Source organism: Halyomorpha halys, unplaced genomic scaffold (genome assembly GCF_000696795.3).
Source record: "Halyomorpha halys isolate HHAL.00 unplaced genomic scaffold, Hhal_1.1 Scaffold177.1, whole genome shotgun sequence".
Lineage (NCBI taxonomy): Eukaryota > Metazoa > Arthropoda > Insecta > Hemiptera > Pentatomidae > Halyomorpha > Halyomorpha halys.
In genome coordinates this window covers 117719-141171 of record NW_027114700.1, presented here as the reverse complement: position 1 = coordinate 141171, position 23453 = coordinate 117719, and the positions used below count along the sequence as shown (strand labels likewise).

The 23453-nt window shown below is 30.2% G+C and overlaps 1 protein-coding gene across 2 annotated transcripts in view; it reads right to left on the bottom strand.

The window, feature by feature from the left end:
- Positions 1–20291, bottom strand: part of LOC106679128 (uncharacterized) — a 31579-nt gene extending 11288 nt beyond the window's left edge. The window contains exon 1 of one of the 2 annotated variants that reach the window (XM_067051855.1): positions 20098–20291. In XM_067051855.1, coding sequence (XP_066907956.1) covers positions 20098–20151 — 54 coding nt within the window. In that variant the 5' untranslated portion in view covers positions 20152–20291. Of the gene's footprint in view, positions 1–2868; positions 3089–20097 lie in introns of those variants that run through there. The other variant, XM_014418094.2, reaches the window with a different exon arrangement.
- Positions 20292–23453: the final 3162 nt, after the last annotated feature.

Sequence of the window (23453 nt, the reverse complement as noted above, 5' to 3'; positions counted from 1 at the left end):
TTTACCCTTTTGAAGGGTTAGCGAAGATGTGGGGAAATTTTATACCTGAGAATGGAAGCCCAGACTTGGCAGTTGACATCTTGGTCTCAGGTACAGGTAGTCCCATCTATGTTTATTTGTTACTTTTATTAATTTTCTTTTACTTGCTTCTATACTTCACCTTTACCATATTTATTTCACCTCCTGTTTACCTCTTTACCATATTTCTAGTTCAAGCGAATAGTTTTCTACAATTTATTACTAACTAGTTTCTAGTCCTCCTTTATCCGTCAGGAAGAAGAGGAATATCTACAGTATAGAGGATATAAAGGACAGTAATAATATCAATTATTACTCAATAATTTAGAAATTATTAGTTTATGACCGAGGCAATCTTAATTTTATTACGAAGAACTGAAAACTAAGAATTCATATAAGTGGAAGAATTAGTTTGAAATTTTTCTTCCGTGAATTTCAAGTTAGATTATGGAACAAGAGTCAACCCCATGATATTTCAGACCCATCTTATTTCGTGATGTTTAGGGAAAGTACTCATAAATACCTTCCTACCCCTCTTTTGGATTTAGTGTTTTTTTGAAGGCTGATTTACTTTAAAACGTCTTTTTAAGAGGAATATTTATGCAAATTTCCATTTGACATCAGATCGTTCTTCCCATTTAATAAAATCGTTAAATTTTAATGAGAAAGTTTCATAAATTTCATGTAATTAATTTATCACAAAAAAGTATTATACCCATTACGTTAAATATATGGAGTCTGCTGATGTTTATAAATTCTGAATAATTTTATTTCATAATAGTAAAATATGCTGAAGCTGTAGTATAAATTAAGAATTGATTAAAACAGATAGATACGAGATCATTTGAATTATTAAATTTTTAGCCAGTACACAGTAATTAAACATAACGATAATGCAAGTGGTGTTACCATGATTACGGATATCTTAATCTGCATTAATATTTAAATAGTAGCACATTGTTCATTTAATTTTAAATAATCACAAAGTCTAACATAAGCCTAATTTTAAAAAAAAATTCACACCGACAGTCAACTGTAACTACTTTCATACCTCACAATTCTGATATGAAAGTATATTATCGAAATTAGTGTTCTATGAATGTTCGTTAGTTAATAGGCATCTTATTGACCTGACATTTTTAAGCACATCCAGGCCTTAAGTAACAAATACATTATAAATATATATTTGTGCAAATAACAGACTGGTAACCATTCGTTTGTGATTATTAAATCACTCCACGTTTAATTTCATACATGAATCATCTAATCCAAAATAGATTATTTATGAAAATGAAATAATATCTAAGTACGTAATGTTACCAATTCGTCTATCAAAAATTAACACACCTTAAAATTAACACACATCAAATTAACACACCTCCACTTAATCACAAAATAGGACTAACCTATATGCCAAACCTGTCAGTCCCCATTATCGATAAAGCATATAATTGAAGAATGGTCATAATTTCGTCAAGCCTTCGAAAATAATAAAATTCCTCGTACAAGAGAATTGGCCCTTAAAGAATCCATAGACAAAATAATAAAATTTCTGGAAGAAACTCAACTTTATACTAAAATATAATCCACCAATATCGACCAGTGTAAAAAGGAAATAGTCTACATTCAACTATCAAATTTCTATTGCAAGAAGATAAGTGAAGTAAAGTGGGTGTAATAACCTAGATGTTGATCGCCCTGAATAAAAATCTAATCTAATCTAATCGTCTATCAAATCGAATTACACTGGACCGAAACATGCCAAACATCATATAGGTTTGACATGAAAATGTTTTACTTCGTATCATGTTTCATTCTGATGTAAATAAAAGTTTGATATAATTAAATAGAAGAGCCGATGATTGCGTTTACAGAAACTGTCTTTGGATGGGAACTCGGGAAGTTGGTAAGACTGACAAAAACATGTACAAATGAATTCAATCTTTGAAGACAGAACAGGTCTAAGACAAGGAAATGACCTCTCAATGCTATTCAACATCGCCCTAGAAAAAGTGATCAGAAGAACGTGGAGAGATGCACGTCGAAACGAAACAAAGGCAATTTGTTCCCTTAGTAATTTTGAATTTAGACTCGTGTTATTTCATTGTTAAAATAATTATATCTTTTAATTATTAGAATAGCATTAATATTGTACACGTTAACTGAAGACATAAAGAATGGAAGGTTTCATGCCAAAATAAACACATGAGTCTGGGAAAAATTAAAGGTAAAGTTTGATTATTTCTATTTTAAACTGGAAAACATAATTTTTAACATTTCTAAATTATTATTTTAGGTTTAGAAAAGTTAAATAAAGTGCTATGTAGAAAAGAGTATTTAAAATATTCTTCAAATGTCACATGACACTTTCATTCACTATTTTTTTTTTCTTCAAATAATTGTTATTTTTCTCTTCTCGATTACATAACACTTTCTATTACATACTATTTTAACAAACAAAAAATTAATATGATAAAATTGAATTGCGAAAAGAATATGGTATAAAAGATTAAATAAAGTGATTCGTAAATATAACGGAGTTCTTTTTCTTTTCTTTTTTTCACTTTCTTATTATCACTACAAACTTTCTATTAAACTAAGAAAGAAGATGAAAATTCAGTTTTGCGAACATTTTTCGCCCCTTTTAGAAAATTTGGTTTTATTAGTTCACTGGTTTGCCGATGTAAATATTTATTTACATCAGAATATTTAAGCCTGAGTGAAATATAGTTATTATATCTAGAATGAATACCTCAACGACCTTCTAAAGACAGAACTACTCAATTCTAACTTTATTCCTCCGCAGATTATGAAAAAAATATTAAAGTAACTTTCATAAACAAATCATACCCTGGTCCTTATTCTTTTTATAGTTCCAACGAAGTTCCTTAATATCTTCAACATTTTTTGTCGTGTCCTGCCTGCCTGCGCTTGAAATGAGTCTTTAAAATGTTATTAGGAAATCTACATGTTGAAATTTTGATAAGTATGTTGATCTGGATGTACTAGAATTTTAGGTTTTAATGCTTCATGCCAATGATTATGTCTATTTGATCACATGTTTTTCATTTTATAATAATAAATCAGATCTATAAGTAATTTTTTCTCCACTAACTGTTAACAGATTATGTAATAAATAGATTGTTTTGTTTTTATTCTCTCTAGAAAAAAGAATAACGTAAAAACTAAAATGATAGTTCCTACTTTGATCTTTTTTCCTGATTGTTAGATTTTCTCGATCATTTCAAAAATCTATGGCAACCTTTTGTTCTCAATAATATACATGCAAGCGGTTATGAGTAGCCATTTATGATTATTGATTTAATATTATAATAATATTAATATTATAAATCTGAGAAACTTTGTAAATACTAATAACATTAGACATTATAGATCAGTAATGTGTACAAGTTGGCTAATTAAACATTGATAAACAACCATAACCTAATAAATAGTCATTAAAAAAATTCATCCATATTAAACTACATACAGAATTATATACAATACAAGATTTTTGTTCGTGAAAAACAAATAATTTTCTGTATTAATTATTGCCTGAAAAAATATTGTCAATAAACTAAGGTATCGACTTTAATCTACATTTTTAATTTATAAAGACTAATTAAGTGAAAAAGATAATACAGAAGATTATTGTGGTGCTGAGCTGAAAATATTTTAATGTTAGCACCTTGTGGAAGATAATCAAAAGTTATTTTATAAGAGTTACTAAAACTATATGATCCCACTTTTTATCCCATCATTACGAGTATTATATGTCACTAGGTTTTAGTGAGCTTGGTTTGTATGAAGGTATGACCCACTTCAGTCTAGTTAAAGTTTGTTATTCCTCAATATTATTTGATGCTCTAGCCTTTTTTATTTATTTTAATTATAATATTTCCACTCAGCAATAGTCCTGCTAATTGATTGCTATCAAGGTATCAGCCCTAGCCTCTTCATATGGTTTACAGTTATAGACCACGCATATTAGAATTTTTTACATGATTAGTCAAGAAAAAGTAAGACTTTTTTTACATATTTTAGTTTTCGTCGTATATTAACATAAATAGTAGTATAATAACATACACATGTTGGCCGCTCGCCACAAAACGGAGGCTTGTACAAATGCTCGGTTAACAAAGAGCGGACCATCCACATGTCAGTGTTATTCAGAGAGGCAAGCATGGCGGACGTATAAGTGGTTTTAGCCATTGCACTGGGATTATATTATTTTTATTACAAAAAAAGAAAATGAAAGGAAATTAAATAGAAATTAATAAGATTAAATATAAAACTTATTATAAAAATTAACTACAACCTCCTAACAGCTCTCAGTTGCAACTAGACAAAGAACAATGGTGGAGATGCTACACGAGCGCTCTCACGAACCCCTTTGATCTGTGTCCAAAAATCCGACTCTCGACGGATCGGCAACGAGCTTAGGCCAACTCATACAAGCCAACCATCCACATCCTCGCGCATATCCGAGTTCGCCATGGCTTGGCCAACATGTAGAGGCCCCTTAATACATTTCCTTCTTTGAAAAAAATATCGCCGTACTCGGTCAGTAAATATTTCTTCCAACTCTCTTCCTGAGAAATCCCACCTACTCTCTCCTTTTCTTCGCCCATGAGCTTCTGGCAGCCATATCTCTTCCCTCCAATTCTAATGTCCCACTGACCCCCACTGTTTCTTATCTTCGCTCCTATATTTTCACAGAGAGCAGGTGTTTTACTGTTGGCTTTGGCCTTGTACATCACAAGATATTGTGACTACTTGGCCTTTTATAAGGTCGGATGTTTATATTGAATGATAATCATTGATATAATCTGATTGCTTTTATCAGAAAATTAATTACTTTGAAAAGTAAAAAAATTATTTTAAATTATGTAAATACTTAATAATTAAAGGGGTAGGAATGAATGATTTCTGTCAATGAATAAAAACATTTTATTACATTTATAATGTTACTCCAAAAGGCACTAGAAATATGTAGTCTGAGTCGGATTCGCCAAACTGTTCATATACTCACTGTTGGAATAAACTTTTCTTCAAAAGTCATAATTTTTCTTATTCTTTAGAGCTCCTTCAGACTAAAATAACTGCAACAAATTCTAATTTCAAGCAGAAAAAGTGTATAATATCACCTGTCATAAATTTCTTTATGAAACTATATGGGTTTCATTCTCAATCAACGACAATTCATCTATTATTTAAACCAATTTACACTTGCGAAGATCTATGAACTAAATAATATTTATGTTATCGAATAACATTTTCAAAATTATCTTGTGTAGTTTAGTACAAGTAATATATTAGAATGGCGCATCGTCTGGGTCATGATAAGGTTGAAATTCTACGTTTTTACCCTGTAACACTTTTGTGATTTTCAGAGAGTATACGTCGTAGTCAAATTCACGTTTGTGAGGAATTGAGTGTGAAAAACCTTTGAATTGCGGACTTGCTGACTTGCTGGACTTGAATTACAACTGAGCAATGAGAATCAAGAACTCCTTTGAGGCTCTCATAATAAATTTTCCAGTAATAGTAATTAGCATTCCATTTTTTTCCATCGGCAATTCATTGGTATTATCCAAACAAGATCCAGATTGAACGAAATTATCTTTTTTATAATTTTTACAATTTAAAATATCAATGTCAAACATTAAACCACTTAAATATACATCCAAGTTCTTATTTTGCTTATTGATATTACTAATACTCCAATCGTTTGTTTTCTCTTCTTCTTAAGATCTTAATCTCTTCCCGAATAGCCAGAAATTATTGTATTATTGATCCCTCCTTTATAATTGACCATGTGACTACAAGCAGTTTTTCCGTTTTCGAAACCTGAACATTTGAAAAATACCTTCACATTTCCCATCAAAGGATCCTTCTTTTTCTCCTTTAACTTCGTCGGATCAACTTTGATTAACTCATTCTCCTTGCTAGGATCATCTTTCTTTTCTCCTACCTTCTTCCACGGATCTTCTTTATTTTTTTGTTACTGATTTGATTTATCATTCTGTTCTTCTTTTATATCCGAAGAAGAATCTTTGTCATTCACTTTTTCCTTTGAAGGGTCTTTCTTTTTCTCCTTCTACTTGTTCTGATCAACTTTGTTTATTTCATTGTCCTTGCTAGGATCAACATTCTTTTCCCCAACCTTCTTCCACGAATCTTCTTACTTTTTTCGTTTCTGATTTGATTTATCTTACAGTTCTTCTTTTATATCGGAAGAAGGATCTTTCTCATTCACTTTTTCCTTTGAAGGATCTTTCTTTTTCTCCTTCAGTTTTGTCTGATCATCTTTCTTTTCTCCTATCTTCTTCCACGGATCTTCTTTCTTTTTTTGTTTCTGATTTGAATTATCTTTCTGTTCTTCCTTTATATTGGAAGAAGGATCTTTCTCATTCACTTTTTCCTTTGAAGGTTGTTTCTTTTTCTCCTTCAATGGATCTTTTTTCTTTTTATCATTCACTTTGCACGGATCTTCTTTCTTTTTTTGTTTCTGATTTAAATTATCTTTCAGTTCTTCTTTTATATCGGAAGGAGGATCTTTCTCATTCAGTTTTTCCATTGATGAGTACTTCTTTTTCTCCTTCAACTTCGTCGGATCAACTTTTTTTAACTCATTCTCCTTGCTAGGATTATTTTTCTTTTCACCTATCTTCTTACACGGATCTTCTTCCTTATTTTGTGTCTGATTTGATTTATCTTTCTGTTCTTCTTTTATATCGGAAGAAGGTTCTTTCTCATTCTGTTTTTCCATTGATGGGTACTTCGTTTTCTCCTTCAATGGATCTTTTTTCTTTTTATCATTCACATTGCACGGATATTTTTTATTTTTTTGTTTCTGATTTGAATTATATTTCAGTTCTTCTTTTATATCAGAAGGAGGTTCTTCCTCATTCACATTTCCCATCGAAGGGTCTTTCTTTTTCTCCTTCAATTTCTGACGATCGACAATGTTTACCTCTTTCTCCTTGCTCTGATCATCTTTCTTTTCTTCTGTCTTTTCGCAGAGATCTTTTCCTGCTTTTCTAGTTTTTGGTCCAAATGATTTCTCTGTTTCTCTTTTTTATCTGAAGGATATCCTTTCTTTTTCTCCTTTTTTATACTAGGATCTTGGTTTATTATTGTATTTTTTTTGTAAATATTGGTTTTCTTAATTTCTTTGACCAAGTAGATCTTTTTTATGGTTGGTAATTCTTCCAAAGGTTCTCTTTTTTTTATGTCTTTCCTCTGCGAAGATTTATATTCCTTTTCGTATATCTTCTTTTTTTTATCATCATTTGTTTCTTTCTTTTCTATAAATACTTTCTGCTTTTTCTCTTTCTTCAAAGAAGTGTCATCTTTCGAATCCTCTTTCTTATTAGATGTCATTTTGAGTTTCCCTTTTTTACAAGGGTCATCTTTATTTTCCTCTTGTTTGTCTTGGGAAGAGCAGTCTTCCTTTCCCCTTTTCTTCTTACTATCTTTTTTCTTTTTCTCTTTCATCTGGCTTTGATATGCCTCAATCTTTTTCGTCTCTATCTCTGAATTCCTGCAGTACAATCTTGCGTCTGTCTTAACTTTCTCTGTTTTAGAATGTTTTTTAACTTTAATTTTTTCACATCTTACTGTGTATGTTTTATTTTTACGCCATGCAGTGAATTCTTTCTTGTTTTTCCATAATTTACAGCAAATATTATTAAAAGAAAAATACCAAGTAAGCTTTGTAATTTTTGGAGCATTATGCTGAGCGGAGTTGTGGATAGAAAGTGATTTTTTGGAAATAATATTTTTGGAAAACAGATTTTTGTGAAACAGGGCTTTATCTGATATTTGGTTGTTATTGATAATTGTGTGATGAATCCATCTTTTATCTATTTCTTCTTTTTCAATCCCATTTGTCGGAATTTTCTGAAATGTAGAATATGATTTAAATATTTTGAAATATGTATGGACTGATTTTGTTAGTCAGCTGGTACAGTTTAAAATAAACGTGTTTTTATATAAACTAGTTCCTTATTCATACTGACGTATGTACTGACGTTACAGTAATTCGATATTACACAATATAAAACATTCGATGACAGCTTATAAAATGATTAATACCGTCCGTACAAGAAGGCATATCTGCGAATTTCACTGCCTTGTTATTATCAACTGTTAGCCTTGTTTAATCTTTTCGCAATGCAAAAAATATTGCTCATACCCTACAAGTATTTTAAAATAAATACAACCTTTAACATCTACTATGGATCAACTGAATTAACTATAAACTAACCTCAACTTTGCTCATACCCTACAAGTATTTTAAAATAAATACAACCGTTAACATCAACCATGGATCACCTGAATTAACTATAAACTAGCCTCGACTTTACACATACCCTACAATTATTTTAAATAAATACAACCATTAACATCTACCATGCAACATCTGAATTATCTATAAACTAACTTCAACTTTGCTCATACCCTACAAGTATTTTAAAATAAATACAACCGTTAACATCTACCATGGATCACCTGAATTAACTATAAACTAACTTCAACATTGCTCATACCCTACAAGTATTTTAAAATAAATACAACCATTAACATCTACCATCCAACATCTGAATTATCTATAAACTAACTTTAACTTTGCTCATACCCTACAAGTATTTTAAAATAAATACAACCGTTACCATCTACCATGCAACATCTGAATTAACTATAAACTAACGTCAACATTGCTCATACCCTACAAGTATTTTAAAATAAATACAACCGTTAACATCTACCATGCAACATCTGAATTATCAATAAACTAACTTTAACATTGATCATACCCTACAAGTATTTTGAAATAAATACAATCGTTAACATCTACCTTGCAACATCTGAATTATCTACAAACCAACTTCAACATTTCTCATACTGTACATGTATTTTGAAATCAATACAAATATGATATAAGTTATGCTAGATTGGATATAACAAGTATCCAATATGAATTGGCTCAAATACTTTGCAAGGCTAATGGTCTAATAAAAAATGTAAAATAAAAAGATGTCTATTTCAGTAACCACAATTGCCTTTTACCCCTCAAGAAGGAAAAATGTTGGGGTTTGCAGATAATGACTATTTTTTATTACTTTCATTATTAGCAGATATGGGAGACCTCAAAAAGAATTTGGATGTCTTCAAAATTGAAGGATTTACAAAATTTTAGTCTTATATTCCCAATGTTGTTATTATTTTCAGGAAATTCATAAACTGAAATTTTGAATGCATGATCATTTTATATTTTATTTTTCTTCTTTGTCCGTTCTTCCATTAAAAAAAGTATTGTCAAGTCTGTATGTTGTATATTTTCCTGAAAAAAAGGGAAAAGGTCGTTTCTTAATTGAATTTCCTACTCTTATGAAAGGTAAATTGATTAAATGACTTCAAAGTGTTGATTAATATTTGTTAAAGCCACCTCAAATCGACCATGTCTTTTTGTTGGAAGGCTTTAAAAATTAACAAAAACAAAACTGGCTCGGATTAAACATTTATTTGGTTCAATTTATACATGGTTTAAAAAAAAAAAAAAACTAAAAAACTAACATAAATAAAACATACAAGCAAAGATAAAAGTAAAAGTAGATAAATTATGAAATTATGAAAATTAAAATAAAATAAACTAATTTACAAAAAAACAAATAATATGTAAAATAAATACTGGTCGACGGTTAATCCTCTCCGATAGGTCAGAGGAAGATATTCTGCTTGTCGAGATGTGCAGGTAGAAGCTCCATTGCTAAATACTCCGCTGCAACTCTCAAACTGGTCCAAAGTTGGTGCAATGGCTTACAAACAGTCGATGTCCCAAAAGCTAAGATGGCTACACTGGCACTCATTGTGGGCAGACAGGGTCTAGTTGTTTTATTAATTATACGAGCCGATTGATTAGCAACAACTCATATTGCACTCAAAGGCCAGAAACGCAGAAAAGGTCTGGTTTCGAACTGTAATAACGACTAAAACACTCAACAAATGTTCAAACTATAAACGCAGACAGGGCTGCTTAGACGCTACCAGGGCCACTAATTAGTCGCTACTCCTCCAAAAAACTAAGATGGTCGGTCCGTTGCTAGGTGACGCAACAATGATCACTCCTAGCAACTGTCTCTATTACTCATTATTAGAAACAAATTCTTCACACATTCTTCTTTTCAAACAACTAAATCTAAATAAAACAATACAAATAAAAATAAATGTGACTAAATTAAATACTAATAAAACTATATAACTAAAACTATAAAACTAAATACTAAAAATACTATTTAAAATTATTTACAGCGTAATTATATTATGGCGTTAACAATATTACAATAGTAACATTATCTTAAATAATATTATTGATTATAAAGTATAAGACATTTTATAAGACAGCTTTTCCTCTAATTGTGGATAGAACCGAGTGTGATCTCTTTTCGCCACCCTAGCAATTACAGGAATATCATGAATAATTTTATCTGATGTTTATGGAGCTATTTCTTGTGTGATATTAAATATATTAGCTACTAACTGCAATTTAATTTCCACAGAATCATGTTAATATTATGATAAAAGTAGTAACTTCATTGAGGATAACTAAAAAATTTACTAACAATTTTAAAATTCATAAATGTTAGACAACAAAGGTACCCTTATGTGTTCATGTAGCAAACATAATATGTAATTAAAACACCATAACAAGATTTTGAATGACTTTTTAGAGTGTCTAATGACTTCAACATCTATAAAACACATAACCTTCCGATCTACTTACCCTGTAATGTTAAATATATTTTTCTAAAAATGAAACATGTACATATTTTCGTAATATTATTAGTTTTCTACCGTAACACGGTATACATATCTATACCGTACATATCTGCTGGCAACACCTGTCTTTATTACTATCATTTATAGTCCTTAAAAAGATGAGAAAGAGATAATTTGATATTTTCAAAATGAATTTAGACCATCTTAGAAACTTTTATTCTGAACGTCATTATTAATTCCAGTTACTTCATTGAGGATAACTGCACTACAAAGAAACAGTGAAATTTCCATGATCGCTGATATGTGTTAAAACGTTTTTACTGTTAAAGTGTTAAACATTTATGAATCCATACAATCAATTTACGTTTCATGATGATTGAAAAGTTGATTTAGAAACAATCTTTTTCCGATTTAAAAAAAAAATGCAACACCATCATACTTTTTTTTGGTATAAAGATCGACTCGTAACATTTTGCAAGACTCCACTTCGTGAAGTAACTGGAATTAATAATGACTTCAGAATAAAAGTTTCTAAGGTGGTCTAAATTCATTTTGAAAATTATCTCTTTCTCATCTTTTTAAGGACTACAAATGATAGTAATAAAGACTGGTTAATTCATAACATCTGTTCCCTGCAGATATTTACGTCCTTCCTTTGGGTCCTACAACACACTAAAACATTTAACGACTGGAAACGATCATGCAGTTGGCTGATTGGCTAGAAGGGCCCTTGCAGGAAAAAAAAACATGTTTACATTTTAATCACTTATTGATTTAAATGTAGGTTTCCACACGCTAAAAATTTTATACGCTGATGAAAACCTGGAAATAAAAAAAAAAAAATTATCTCAATGGTTTATTTCTAGAAAAAGGAAAAAGAAATATTTCGCTCGGAAAAATATTTATGTCTGTGGCTAACAATGTTATAGCAGTTGAGAGAATAATTGATGCGCTATAATAAGAATTTTATGTTTATTGTCTTAGACAGCCTGATATTCAAAAACAATAGCTCAATTAAAAAGGTCTGTAATAGAGAGTAAAGCCACTATCAACTATCATGAGCTCTAGACTCTGAGGCAGGTAGAAGAGATAGAACAAGAGCCCAAGAGGAAAAAAAAGGCCGTTATTGATTACTACCCCAATTTTTGATTACTTCAATGAAAGCTATGTATAATTAATGGTCAAAATTGATGAGTCTTCCAAGTATAAGTAGGGGGAATAAAAAATGGCGGCTGTTTCAAAGCGATAAATAAAACTAATGTTTCATTCAGAGCTCTATACCTTTTTTTTTTTTTTTTTTTTTTTTTTTTTTAAATTTATTTAAGTGTTTCGACCACTCGGGCCATTTACACTTGATTTACAAATTCGATTACAATTGGCATGTTCATACAGTAGAAATACAAATACAATTGAAATTACAAGATGAGAAATTTACATACATACATGGCATACAATGTCAGTTGAAATTACAAAGTGGGAAATTTACAATCACAATTACCATTAGATGCTAACAACTACAATTTACACTTCACAAATTTATTACTGTTGTGGAGTCTACTCTGATCATTTCCTGTACACATGAAGAGTTCTATACCTTAAAAAGTAGGAATAACAAGAAAATCTAAGAGAACGTCATTTAAAGAAGAGTAAATTTGCTAAAATATGAGCCCTACTAGAGTTATTTACACGAAATAGTTTTCAAGACATAGCTTTTTAAAAAGCAACATTTCATAAAAATGTTGTATGGGACGTACTGAAAGATCAGTAATTAGTAAATTTATTTTGAAAAATTTATATCTCAAAAACCGTTTTACGTACAGATGTCAATTAGAACTAAAATTAAAGCTAGTTTAATGAGCTATGAAGTAGTTTATGAAGTTTATCTTCGTAGGAGTAATAGTTTACATGAAATTTGCTAAAATAAATTGATTTATAGTTGTTTGGACAAATTTTCATTTGCCAAATTTATATTCATATGTAATGATCATAAAAACTACTACTCCTACGAAGATAAGTGTCATAAACTACTTTATAGTAAGTTAAATTTCCTTTATTTTGAGTGTTGGCAGACATATGTGCGTCTTATGGATCTAGAGATATATTTTTTCAAAAATCCAACATTTTATAGGAACAATTAGAAATTAACATTTTCTGAGTTTATATTGTCAAATATAAAAACTACTACTCCTACAAAGATAAACATTATTAACTATTTTGTAGTAAATTTAACTAGCTTTAATTTCTAATGGTTTCTGAAATGAACGTTTTCATAAATCAAACTTATTGTCCGAACAACTATAAATCAATTTTTTTAGCAAATATCATGAAAACTACTATTCCTACGAAGATAAAGGTCATAAACTTCTTTATAGTCCATTAAACTAGCTTTAATATATACGTCACATAGTTCCTGAGATATAGATTTCTAAAAATAAATTAACTACTAATCTTTCAGTAGATTGTTAAGAAATTTTTCTTTTTAAAAAGCTATATCTCGAGAACTATTCTATGTAAATAGCTCTTTTAGGGCTAATATTCCAGAAAATTTAATCTTCTTTCAATAATGTTCTCTTAGATTTTCTAGTGTTATAGGTGGTTTTTAAGATATAGAGCTCCGAAAAAAAAATTAATGTTTTTTTAGGTTTTGAAACATCCGCCAATTTTTAATTCCCCAAGTCAGTCCCCTTGTCAGACTCATCAATTTTGACTAGTAATTATACCTAGTTTTTATTGAAGTAATCAAAAATTGGGGTGAGATGACTGCCTTTTTTTCTTCCCAGCTCTTGTACTATAGGCTAGTAAGTAGATTAACAGTTCTAGTTGCTGGGATGAATCAGACGGAGTAATGTTGCTGATAGAATAATTATCAGTTCTAGATACTGAAATGAAGCAGTAAGACTACAACTGTGGAGAGGCAGGAGTCAGCTATACTAGTTACTGAGATGAATCAGACCAACTACTGTAGCCGTTAAGGTTAGGATAAATCTTTATTTAATTGAGCTAATTTATTTTAACCTTTAGCGTTTAGATATCACTTAAGTTATAAATCTTATAATTTAACTTCTTTCTCTATATAACTTTTTACAACAAAATATTAGTAGTAATTGTATATCAAATCTATTATATCTCATATCAATCTTGTATTAATGTCAAAAATATAAGTTATAAGGTGTGAGGAGCACTTTTCAATAATTTTTGAGTTCAAGAAAATATTGACAATTGCATTCATTTTACTATTTGCCATTTTTGATTCATTGCTACAGAAGGAAGGAAAGATTTGTACTCATCCTGTACTAACAAAAAATATATCCTCAGAATCGAAAATTTTAATTCGCATTCCACGCTTTAAATATCAAGAGTCAAATTTGGTTCTGTTTCTGTAGTCAATTTTGTATTGGACATAATCAATGGAACCATTAGTCCGATTTTGATAAAATTTTAAGGGATTCTGCGGGTTGGTACCTTATTTGGTTCGAAATCTATTTCATTAAATTTTGTCCTCTGCTAATTTCGCGTGCTTAACATAACTTTCTTGGAATACCAATATTTAAAAAAAAAAAAAAAAACCTTTTCGATTAGGCCAAAATTTTGGGGAAAGTTAGAGATCAGTGTGAAATGGTCTCATATTAATTTTTTCAAATACTAATCCCTATTTTCGCTTACTCATGCTAAAAACTAATTTCCTGGATACACTTATGTTCTAGATTTTATTCTCAAAAAGAGAGAACATTCAATTTGAAATAATAGTAATTACGTATGCAATAGGAATATGCAAAAAAGGGATAATTTTCAGAAAAAAACTCTCAAAAACTAAAATTGAATAAAAAAAAACATAAAATAGGGAGGAAGCTAGGCTGACCCATGTATTTAAATGAATTTTTATTTATTTATTTTTTTATATTATGTGGCGACCAAGCACAATGGTCCAAAATGAAAAATATATGCACAGAATTAATTAATCATTTGGAAATCACATTACATGAATCAAAATTGGTAGAGTTGCAAGTTTCGTTTATAAATGAAATCATTTTTGTTATTTGCTTTATGCTTCATTGTTCGCTTATAAATTTTAACCGGAACAGACACTGACATATGAAACTAGGGTTGGTACAGACAGAAAAAAATCTGCCTACCAAGCTAGTTCTGTGCCACGCGTTGTTCAGACGCGTTCCAAAATTCAACTTTATGAACTCAAAAATGCAGTTATTTCATACCTTGGTTATTGACTCATATGAAACTAGGGTTGGTACAGACAGAAAAAAATCTGCCTACCAAGCTAGTGCTGTGCCACGCGTTGTGCAGACCAAAATTCAACTTTATGAACTCAAAAATGTAGTTATTTCATACCTCTTGGTTTTTGACTCATATGAAACTAGGGTTAGTACTGACAATAGAAACCTGCCTGGCAAGCTTGTTCTGTGCCGCACCTTGTGTATACGCGTTCCAAAACTCGAAATTCGAATTATTTACGGTCAGTTATTATTAATATCATTCTTCTTATTTATTGCATTTTTTATCAATCTGAAATTTGACGGAAAAACTCAAGTTTTATCTAATAGTTTAATTGATTCATCGGATTATTGTTGGTTTTGATCTTATACATGAAAGTTACTTTTGTAAGAAACATATCTATATTTACCAACATATACCAACATTTTAAGACACTTCTTTTGTCTTATTAATAAATCGTTGATAGGTATCCAATTGAAGCTAGTTAAATACACTACAAAAATTATTCTATTTAGTTTTTTGTAGAAGTAGTAGCTTTCATGATATTATAATAATAAATAATAAGAAATTCACAAAATGTCGACTTCTCGTTGTTCTGAAAAAATGTTTAGCTTATGACGGCTATATCTCAGGAACTATTAGATCTACAGATGTCTGTTAGGCATCAAATTAAAGCTTATTAAATGTTCTAAACAGAATTTAATTATTAGCTTTTTAGTAGAAGTAGTAGTTTTCATGATATTAATTTTTTTTTTAATATTTATTTATTGTTATTTATAACAGTACATTATAATACAATATTAGAAAAATAAAGGCAGAAAATGTCGACTTCTCGTTTTTCTGACAAAATGTTTTGCTTATGACAGCTATATCTCAGGAACTATCAGATGTCATATATGTAGAAAAAAGAGATATACAAATATAAATGAAATGAAACCTAAGTTTTTTTATTAGGCTTAAGATTATGTAGAAATTTCAGCCATTTATGGAAATGAATGGCATGGCCTCCTTTCAAGTGGGTTCCATTAGAAAAAATAAATTATACTATAAAGTTGAGTAATTTTTACCGCTCTTAATCCCCCTTTTTTGTTATTAGAGATTTGTGAATCCAAATTTTGATATGAGAAGAGGACATTTACAACCAAATCTGGTATTTTGGGAAATGTATTTCTGATACACTTAGACATTTTAGCTAATAATAAAGAGAAAGAATGTGAGAATGTTGGTAAGGATGAAGAGCAGAAGTTGCCTTCGGATAACATAGTCTGATGAGCCTAAAGAGGATACCTAACAAATACCTGCATCAGCTAAATTTTGTTAAACAAGAAAAATAAAACATGATACAACAACAAGCAACGATTTGTACATATTTACCAAATAAATGAGTATTGATATATTTCCTTGTTATTTATTTTCAATTTTTTTTCTGGTTGTCTATTTCAAATAATTCTAATTTCATGTGCGTAAAAACATTTTTTTTAAAAATGATGAAATAGGCTAGAAATATCTTGCCGGATATAATAGAAATTTTCAAAGTTGAATTTTGTGTTTTGTCTGCACAAGCTTGGAAGAAAGGTTTCTTCTGTGTCGTAACCAACTAAAGTAAATAAATTTCAGATGGGTAAAAAATGAATAAAAAAAAAGAAGTTATAAATAACTAACCGAAAAAAATTGGAATTCAAGTTTCTAAACTTGAATTTTGGAACGCGTCTGCACAAGTTGTTTGGGAGACAGGTTTCTTTTGTGTCAATACCGTACAATATCCAATTCCTACAGTCCAAAATCCTTCGTAAAATCCTTAATGCTCCTTACTTTGTCACAAATCAAGTCATCCATCAGTACCTCAATGTTCCATATGTTGCCGATTTGGCCAAAACCAGATACCGTTCCTTCCATAACAAACTTCTCAACCATCCAAATCCCCTTGTTTTTAACCTGGCTTCTCCTTCATTACCTAACAATCCTCCTAGGCGTCTGAAAAGAAGATGGCCTCGAGATCTTCTCCTCTAGAAATGTAATTGGAGTTCTATCAATGGGTAGATTCTCCACATGTTTGTATCATGTCACTATGTCACCTACAGCAAATTTACTTGTTGTATATATGTGTATACAGTTGTAAATAACAATAAATAAATTATTAAAAAAAAAAATTTCAATATCAATGGAGAGGTATCATTAGATGACCTTAACCTTCATAACATTTTATTTTTATTTTTATGATGGAGGGGTTCTGGGAAAAAAAATTATCTGATTCGCATTTTTTCCACTCTTAAACAATTCGAGAAATTAGCTTCGCAGCAAGCATAAAAATCGCAACAAAAAAAGGAGTACCAAGTTACAAATATTTGTTAATGCCATCTCAACAAAATAAAGTTTAATGCTAATTTATATTTAAATCCTACTTTAATTATTTCGGGCAACTATCTATTTTCGATAACTGCTTAGAGCATCCAAAAAATATTGATTCAGTATTTTTTTTTTCATCATTAAAGAATATTAGAAACAAAATGATGCAAACAAAGTAACACCATTTTGAATGATCCATTTTATTGAATTAAAAAGACAATGAGAGATAAAATGTTTGAACCGATGAGCCTAAATGGGGTTTTCCAATTTCATTACATTGCCCAGATTTTGGACCACTGTGCCAGGGGAGAATAAGTTCTGTCCACGTGGTCGTGTAATGCGCAACTGTAGCTCCTTACCGCCGTCTCCGGTTTGATCGTGAGGCGAGCTCTGTGCAGTTTACAGGTCTCCTTAATCATATCAGGCTCAAAACCTACATTTTATTTATTAAAATTTTGAAAAATTAATCATTTTTAAAGAAAATATACCAAAGACCGAACCCAAGGATGTCAATAAAAAGCACTTGGATGGTCTACATTTATCACATACTGTAGACATTTCGTCTTGCCTCAGGCAACGTTAGAGCCACTAATAGTACAAGAGCCCAAGAGGAGAAAAAAGGCAGTTATCTCACCCCAATTATTGATTAATTTAATGAAAACTATGTATAAAATATGAGTCCTAATAGAGTTATTTACATTAAATAGTTTTCGAGACATAGCTTTTCAAAAAGCAACATTTCATAAAAATGTTGAATAGGACGTACTGAAAGATCAGTAGTTAGTGAATTTATTTTGAAAAATCTATATCTTAAAAACCATTTGACGTATAGATGTCTATTAGCACTCAAATTAAAGCTAGTTTAATGAGCTATAAAGTAGTTTTTGATGTTTATCTTCGTAGGAGTAACAGTTTTCATGAAATTTACTAATATAAATTGATTTATAGTTGTTCGGACAAATTTTGATTTGTCAAATTTATCTTTATATGTGAATATCATAAAAACTACTACCTCTACGAAGATAAGTGTCATAAACTACTTTATAGTAAGTTACAGTACATTTTGTCAAATATCATAAAAACTACTAGTCCTACAAATATAAACATTATTAACTATTTTATAGTAAATTTAATTAGCTTTAATTTGAGCGCTGGCAGACATCTGTATGCCAAATGGTTTCTGAAAGGAAGTTCTTCATAAATCAAACTTATTGTCCGAACAACAGTCGTTTTTTATTCCCCCTACCTATACTTGGCAGACTCATCAATTTTGACTATTAATTATACATTGTTTTCTTCCCGGCTCTTGTACTATTAGGAACTCTTCTAATTTATTGTTTGTGAATTAATCACCTGAATTCAATAATTTCCATTTCGATTCCAGTTATGTAGGCTATTTCGAAAACTATTAATACATTTTTATAAACTGATAATTTGGAGGCGAAATTTCTGAAATTAAATTTATTGTTTTTAAAAATTTAATAATTCAGGGTTTTACAACTTTTTAAGTAATGGAAGATTTCGTGAAAACATAGCATAAGAGGAAATTTTAGCCCCCAGCTCAAAATTAGAAAAAAATAATTTAAAAACATACACTTACATTTTTATGTTTTATCGATGTATTTTTCTTTCAAACATCGAAGATAAAATGTGTATAAATTTTATACATGTCTTGATTTTCATACCATTTCCTTGTTTCAGTACTTAATTTTATTCATTTCTGATTGTTACATAGTAATCCAACAAATGGGTGGGAAAGGGTTGGTTGGTAAAGTATTTGTCCTTATTATCATTTTCATGAAAAGTTTAATTTTATCGTATAATCACACCACTGATGACTATATAATACCATTGTTTATGTACCTATCATAAAGATTTGTTTGTCATTTAAACTATATTTTTTTTATCGACGGTCCTTGGCATTTTACGTCCCTAGGCAGGGACCTAACGGCCAACTCGGCCCTTGCCTGCGCCTGCTAGCTGGTTCCATTTCATTTTACCTATATCTCATCAAGGTTTCATATGATATGAAGTAATTGTTATCAGAAAGTATGATATCATGAGAGCCTTTAAGAACTTATCTCGACATAATGTAAATTGAATATGACAGTTTAAAATGTGGGTTGTGTCTGTCAACCCTGTCGTGACTGTTTATTGTGCTCATAAGCATGCACGTTGGTAATTATTCAATAAGGAAAAAAATATGTATATATTTCAAAAATAAAATTATTTCGAATCATTATAAAAATATTCTATCTTTTTGAATTATATTTTTAATTAGGATTAGTAAAAACGTAGATAAATAAGACTTTAAACTGCATGTAATATCTAGCTCGATCTATGAGGTTTAAGTTGAAAGAACTAGGATGCCCGAACTATAAAAATCGACTTTTATTTTTGGAATACTCAAACCCCCTAGTTTCTAATCTTGCATCCTCTTACATTCCTGACAATCCTCCGAGGCACCTGAAAAGAAGATGGCCACGAGACCAGCTAATGTAAAATGTCATTAGAGTGCTACCAATGGGTAGTTTCTCTACACGCCTGTAATACTCCAATTTAACTTAGATCAGATTTACTAAATGTATTATAACGTACAGTTGTAAATAGCAATAAATAAATATTAAAAAAAAAAATTTGGAATGAGCTTTTTATCTCTACTTTAATACATTATGCATCACATTAAAGGTACTGCATACTGCATGTGAAAATTCATACCTTGATACTTATTCGTTCTGTATTACAGAACAGTTGCTTCACTATTCTCGCCATTTGTTTGGTAGTTCTTTAGCTTGAAAAGTTTCTAAAAGATTTGGCCTGAATTAAGTAAAATTTATTTTGAATTTTGTATATAGCATTTTCTGGATTTTGTGCGTGCAACTACAAAGTGAATTTTGTCCTTTAATAACAAAGTTTAGTTAGTGATTTGTATTTGATCATATGTTTTTTCCTCCATTTTTTTAAAAAAATTTAATTTGAAAACATATGGTATTAACAACTTGCAGAAAAGCATTATTTTAAAATGCTAGGAAATTATCTGGGTTGAAATAGTCATACTAAGTCTAAACTGCTATTTCTTGACTAAGGTTACTTCTCTTGGTTCCATCCCATCATAATCTTGTTTTTACCTTTAAATTGGTTTCCGCATCGTAGCATTCCTGTAGTCAGCGTATATATTTCTCCGCTCTGTATTATACCTCAAAGTATTCAGTAAAATATTACATCCTTGAAATAATTGCAGGTATAATACAATACGCCGTTTTCCAATTTCTAGCGCTTTTTTAAACATTGGTCGATTTAACTATCTTAAGTCTCCTCTTCCAACACTTCAAATGTGATCCAAGACCATGGCTTTATAAGGGTTTTAGTAGGGCAGGTTTGCCGGGGTGGATGCCTTTTTATATTTTTTGTGTTACAATCTATCCCAGCGAGATTGTGACATGTCGTATATCCACCAACATACTCGCTGTAAGATTATATTTTTAAAGTGAGATAATAAGCCTACTACACCAGTGTTTCTTTTTTTTTTTTAATATCTTTATTGAAATCTACAACTGTATATTACACAATACATTTAGAAAATATGATCTTAGTTACAATGGAGTGTTACAGGCGTATAGAGCAACTACCTATTGGCCATCTTCTTTTCGGGCGCCTCGGAGGTTTATCAGGAATAGAAGAGGATGCAAGGTTAGAAACTAGGGGGTTTGAGTGGTTAGGGAGTTTATAATGGAAGGCGTGATATCTGGTTCGGGCTAGTTCTGTTACATAGGGAACATTAAGGTCTTTATGTATGATTTTATTTGTGACAAAGTAAGGAGCATTGAGGATTTTGGATTGTAAGGATTGAATAGAATTCGAAGGTTTAGTGGAGCCCCAATGCTCAACTCCATATGTCCAGATTGGCCTTATTACAGTCATGTAGATCAGTCTTTCGTAATGTGTTGGAAGTTTAGACCCTTTGTCTAGAAAGTGCATAATAGTCGAAATCGACGTGCAGTTTCCTGTCTTTTCAGTCTGGTGTGAGGATTCCAGGTTAATCGTTTGTCCAAATGTAGTCCAAGGTAGCGGATCTGTTCGACAGGGTCAGTGTTTTAGTAACCAAGCTTCAGATAAAACAAAACCCACCCTACACTGGCTCTGTTAAATACAAAATCATATTTCTAAAAAAAAAAAAACTTAACCTACTCATTAGTTGGTTTCAAACATTCAATCAATCAATTTTTAAGCAAATGGGTCAATCGATTTTCAAGTTTGATGGTTCAGAGTTTCCACTTAGATCTTGTGATTCTTTTGTAACTATTTGACCTCAAAATATAAAAATTAAATTTTTAAATCTATCCGTATGTTTCTTTGGGCTATGCTTTAAGTGAAATCCACAACCCATTTTTATATCCAATTTCTCAAGTTACTCAGTAATTTATATTAAACTATATATTGTTACTAAACAATTTATATTCAAAATATTACATATATTTCATAATCTTCGTGAATGATAGCGTAAATAGTGGCAGTATAGAAGATATTTATATGACACATATAACACATGTAACCTACTACTACTCCATAAATGGATCTTGCATTAAATATTAAATATGTTGCTTTATATGTCCAACTTATAATTTAAAAGATGTTGTAGGGAGTTTTTCTCTATAATTGACACTTTTTTTGTAAATAAAGCCAACTGGTAGCTCTAATAATGATGTAGGCATTATTTATAAATTTGTCATCAAGTTATTCTTGCTTAAGAAATTAGTAAAGTTAAGATACCTCAGAGGAGAGATAGATGTAAAAGTAAATTAAAATAAAAGTTCTAAGGATAACTAATTTGTCAAATAATATAAACTAAATAATTAAATGAAATCTTTTTCTGACCAATATTTGCGAAACAAAGGAAAGTGTTTTTGTACTGGTTTTAGAGGCCAAAGTGTACAAGAAAGTAGTGTGGGTGGACACACCTTTCATAACAAAACACTATACAAACTAATACTATTAGTATTGCATTTTGTTAACTTAATTTTACTTTTCAACTCCTGTAATATCATTTCTAGTCTTTTCCATTATAAAACAAAAAGTATTAATACTTGTACTGAGTCGTTTGTGTATTTGTATTTATGGACTTTTAGTATTACGTGAGAGTCCTGGTTTAATTGTTATTTGTTTATTTCGCATCACATTTATTATGTTTTAAAGGTTTTTATTGCAAGTATGATTATTTATTCTTATTATGCTAATGGTATGTTTATTCTTTGCTGATAAATCAGCTAAAGATGTAGAATTTGTTTTTATTTCTTTCATATATGCACCATAAGCACATTTTGAGTGAAAAAAAAGAAAATTAGTACTACTAATTACGTACTACCCATGAAGGGTGTCAGGAGTTCAGTAATTGATAAGGAAGTATACTGTTTCTTGAACAAGTCTTGTACATGAAGGTTGTTTGTTCTTGATCAAACTCAACTACTAGTTTTTTTTTCCAAATTAAAGGTACCAACTTTATGAGACCGGACGAAGGGCTCCCCGAATCTACAGGTTTGATAAATGGTTACGGTAAAAGAATAAATAATTACCTGCCACAGCCGGATTCGAATCCGGGTCCTTTGGGTTATTTGCGCAGCACTTTAATCACTGAGCTACTCCACTTCACAACTTGTATAAATATTATAAAGTAATGAATTATACGCAAGTAATTAAATATAAAAGTAAAGTAGGTATCCTGCTCGCTCAAATTCTTTTTAAAAAAATATATTTTTTTTAAAATTGTCATGAAGGAATATACATTTCCAGAAAATTCTTACTGGTTAAAACCGCTAGAAGTAGGTAGTTGAAATAATAATTGAAATCACTTGTTTTATGATTTATTCATTCACTGTTAGCAATGCCATTAATGACACCAAAGTGATTGAGTGGTCTACAGTATTTTGATTGATATCTCCTCATGATTTATTATTTTTCGAAAAAAATTAAATATCACGAGACTCTAGTTTATTAAACACTCAAAACAATAACAATTGTTTGGCAAGATGACTTTTATCTTAAGACAAGGTGATCAGACCTGTATTTAATTACATTAA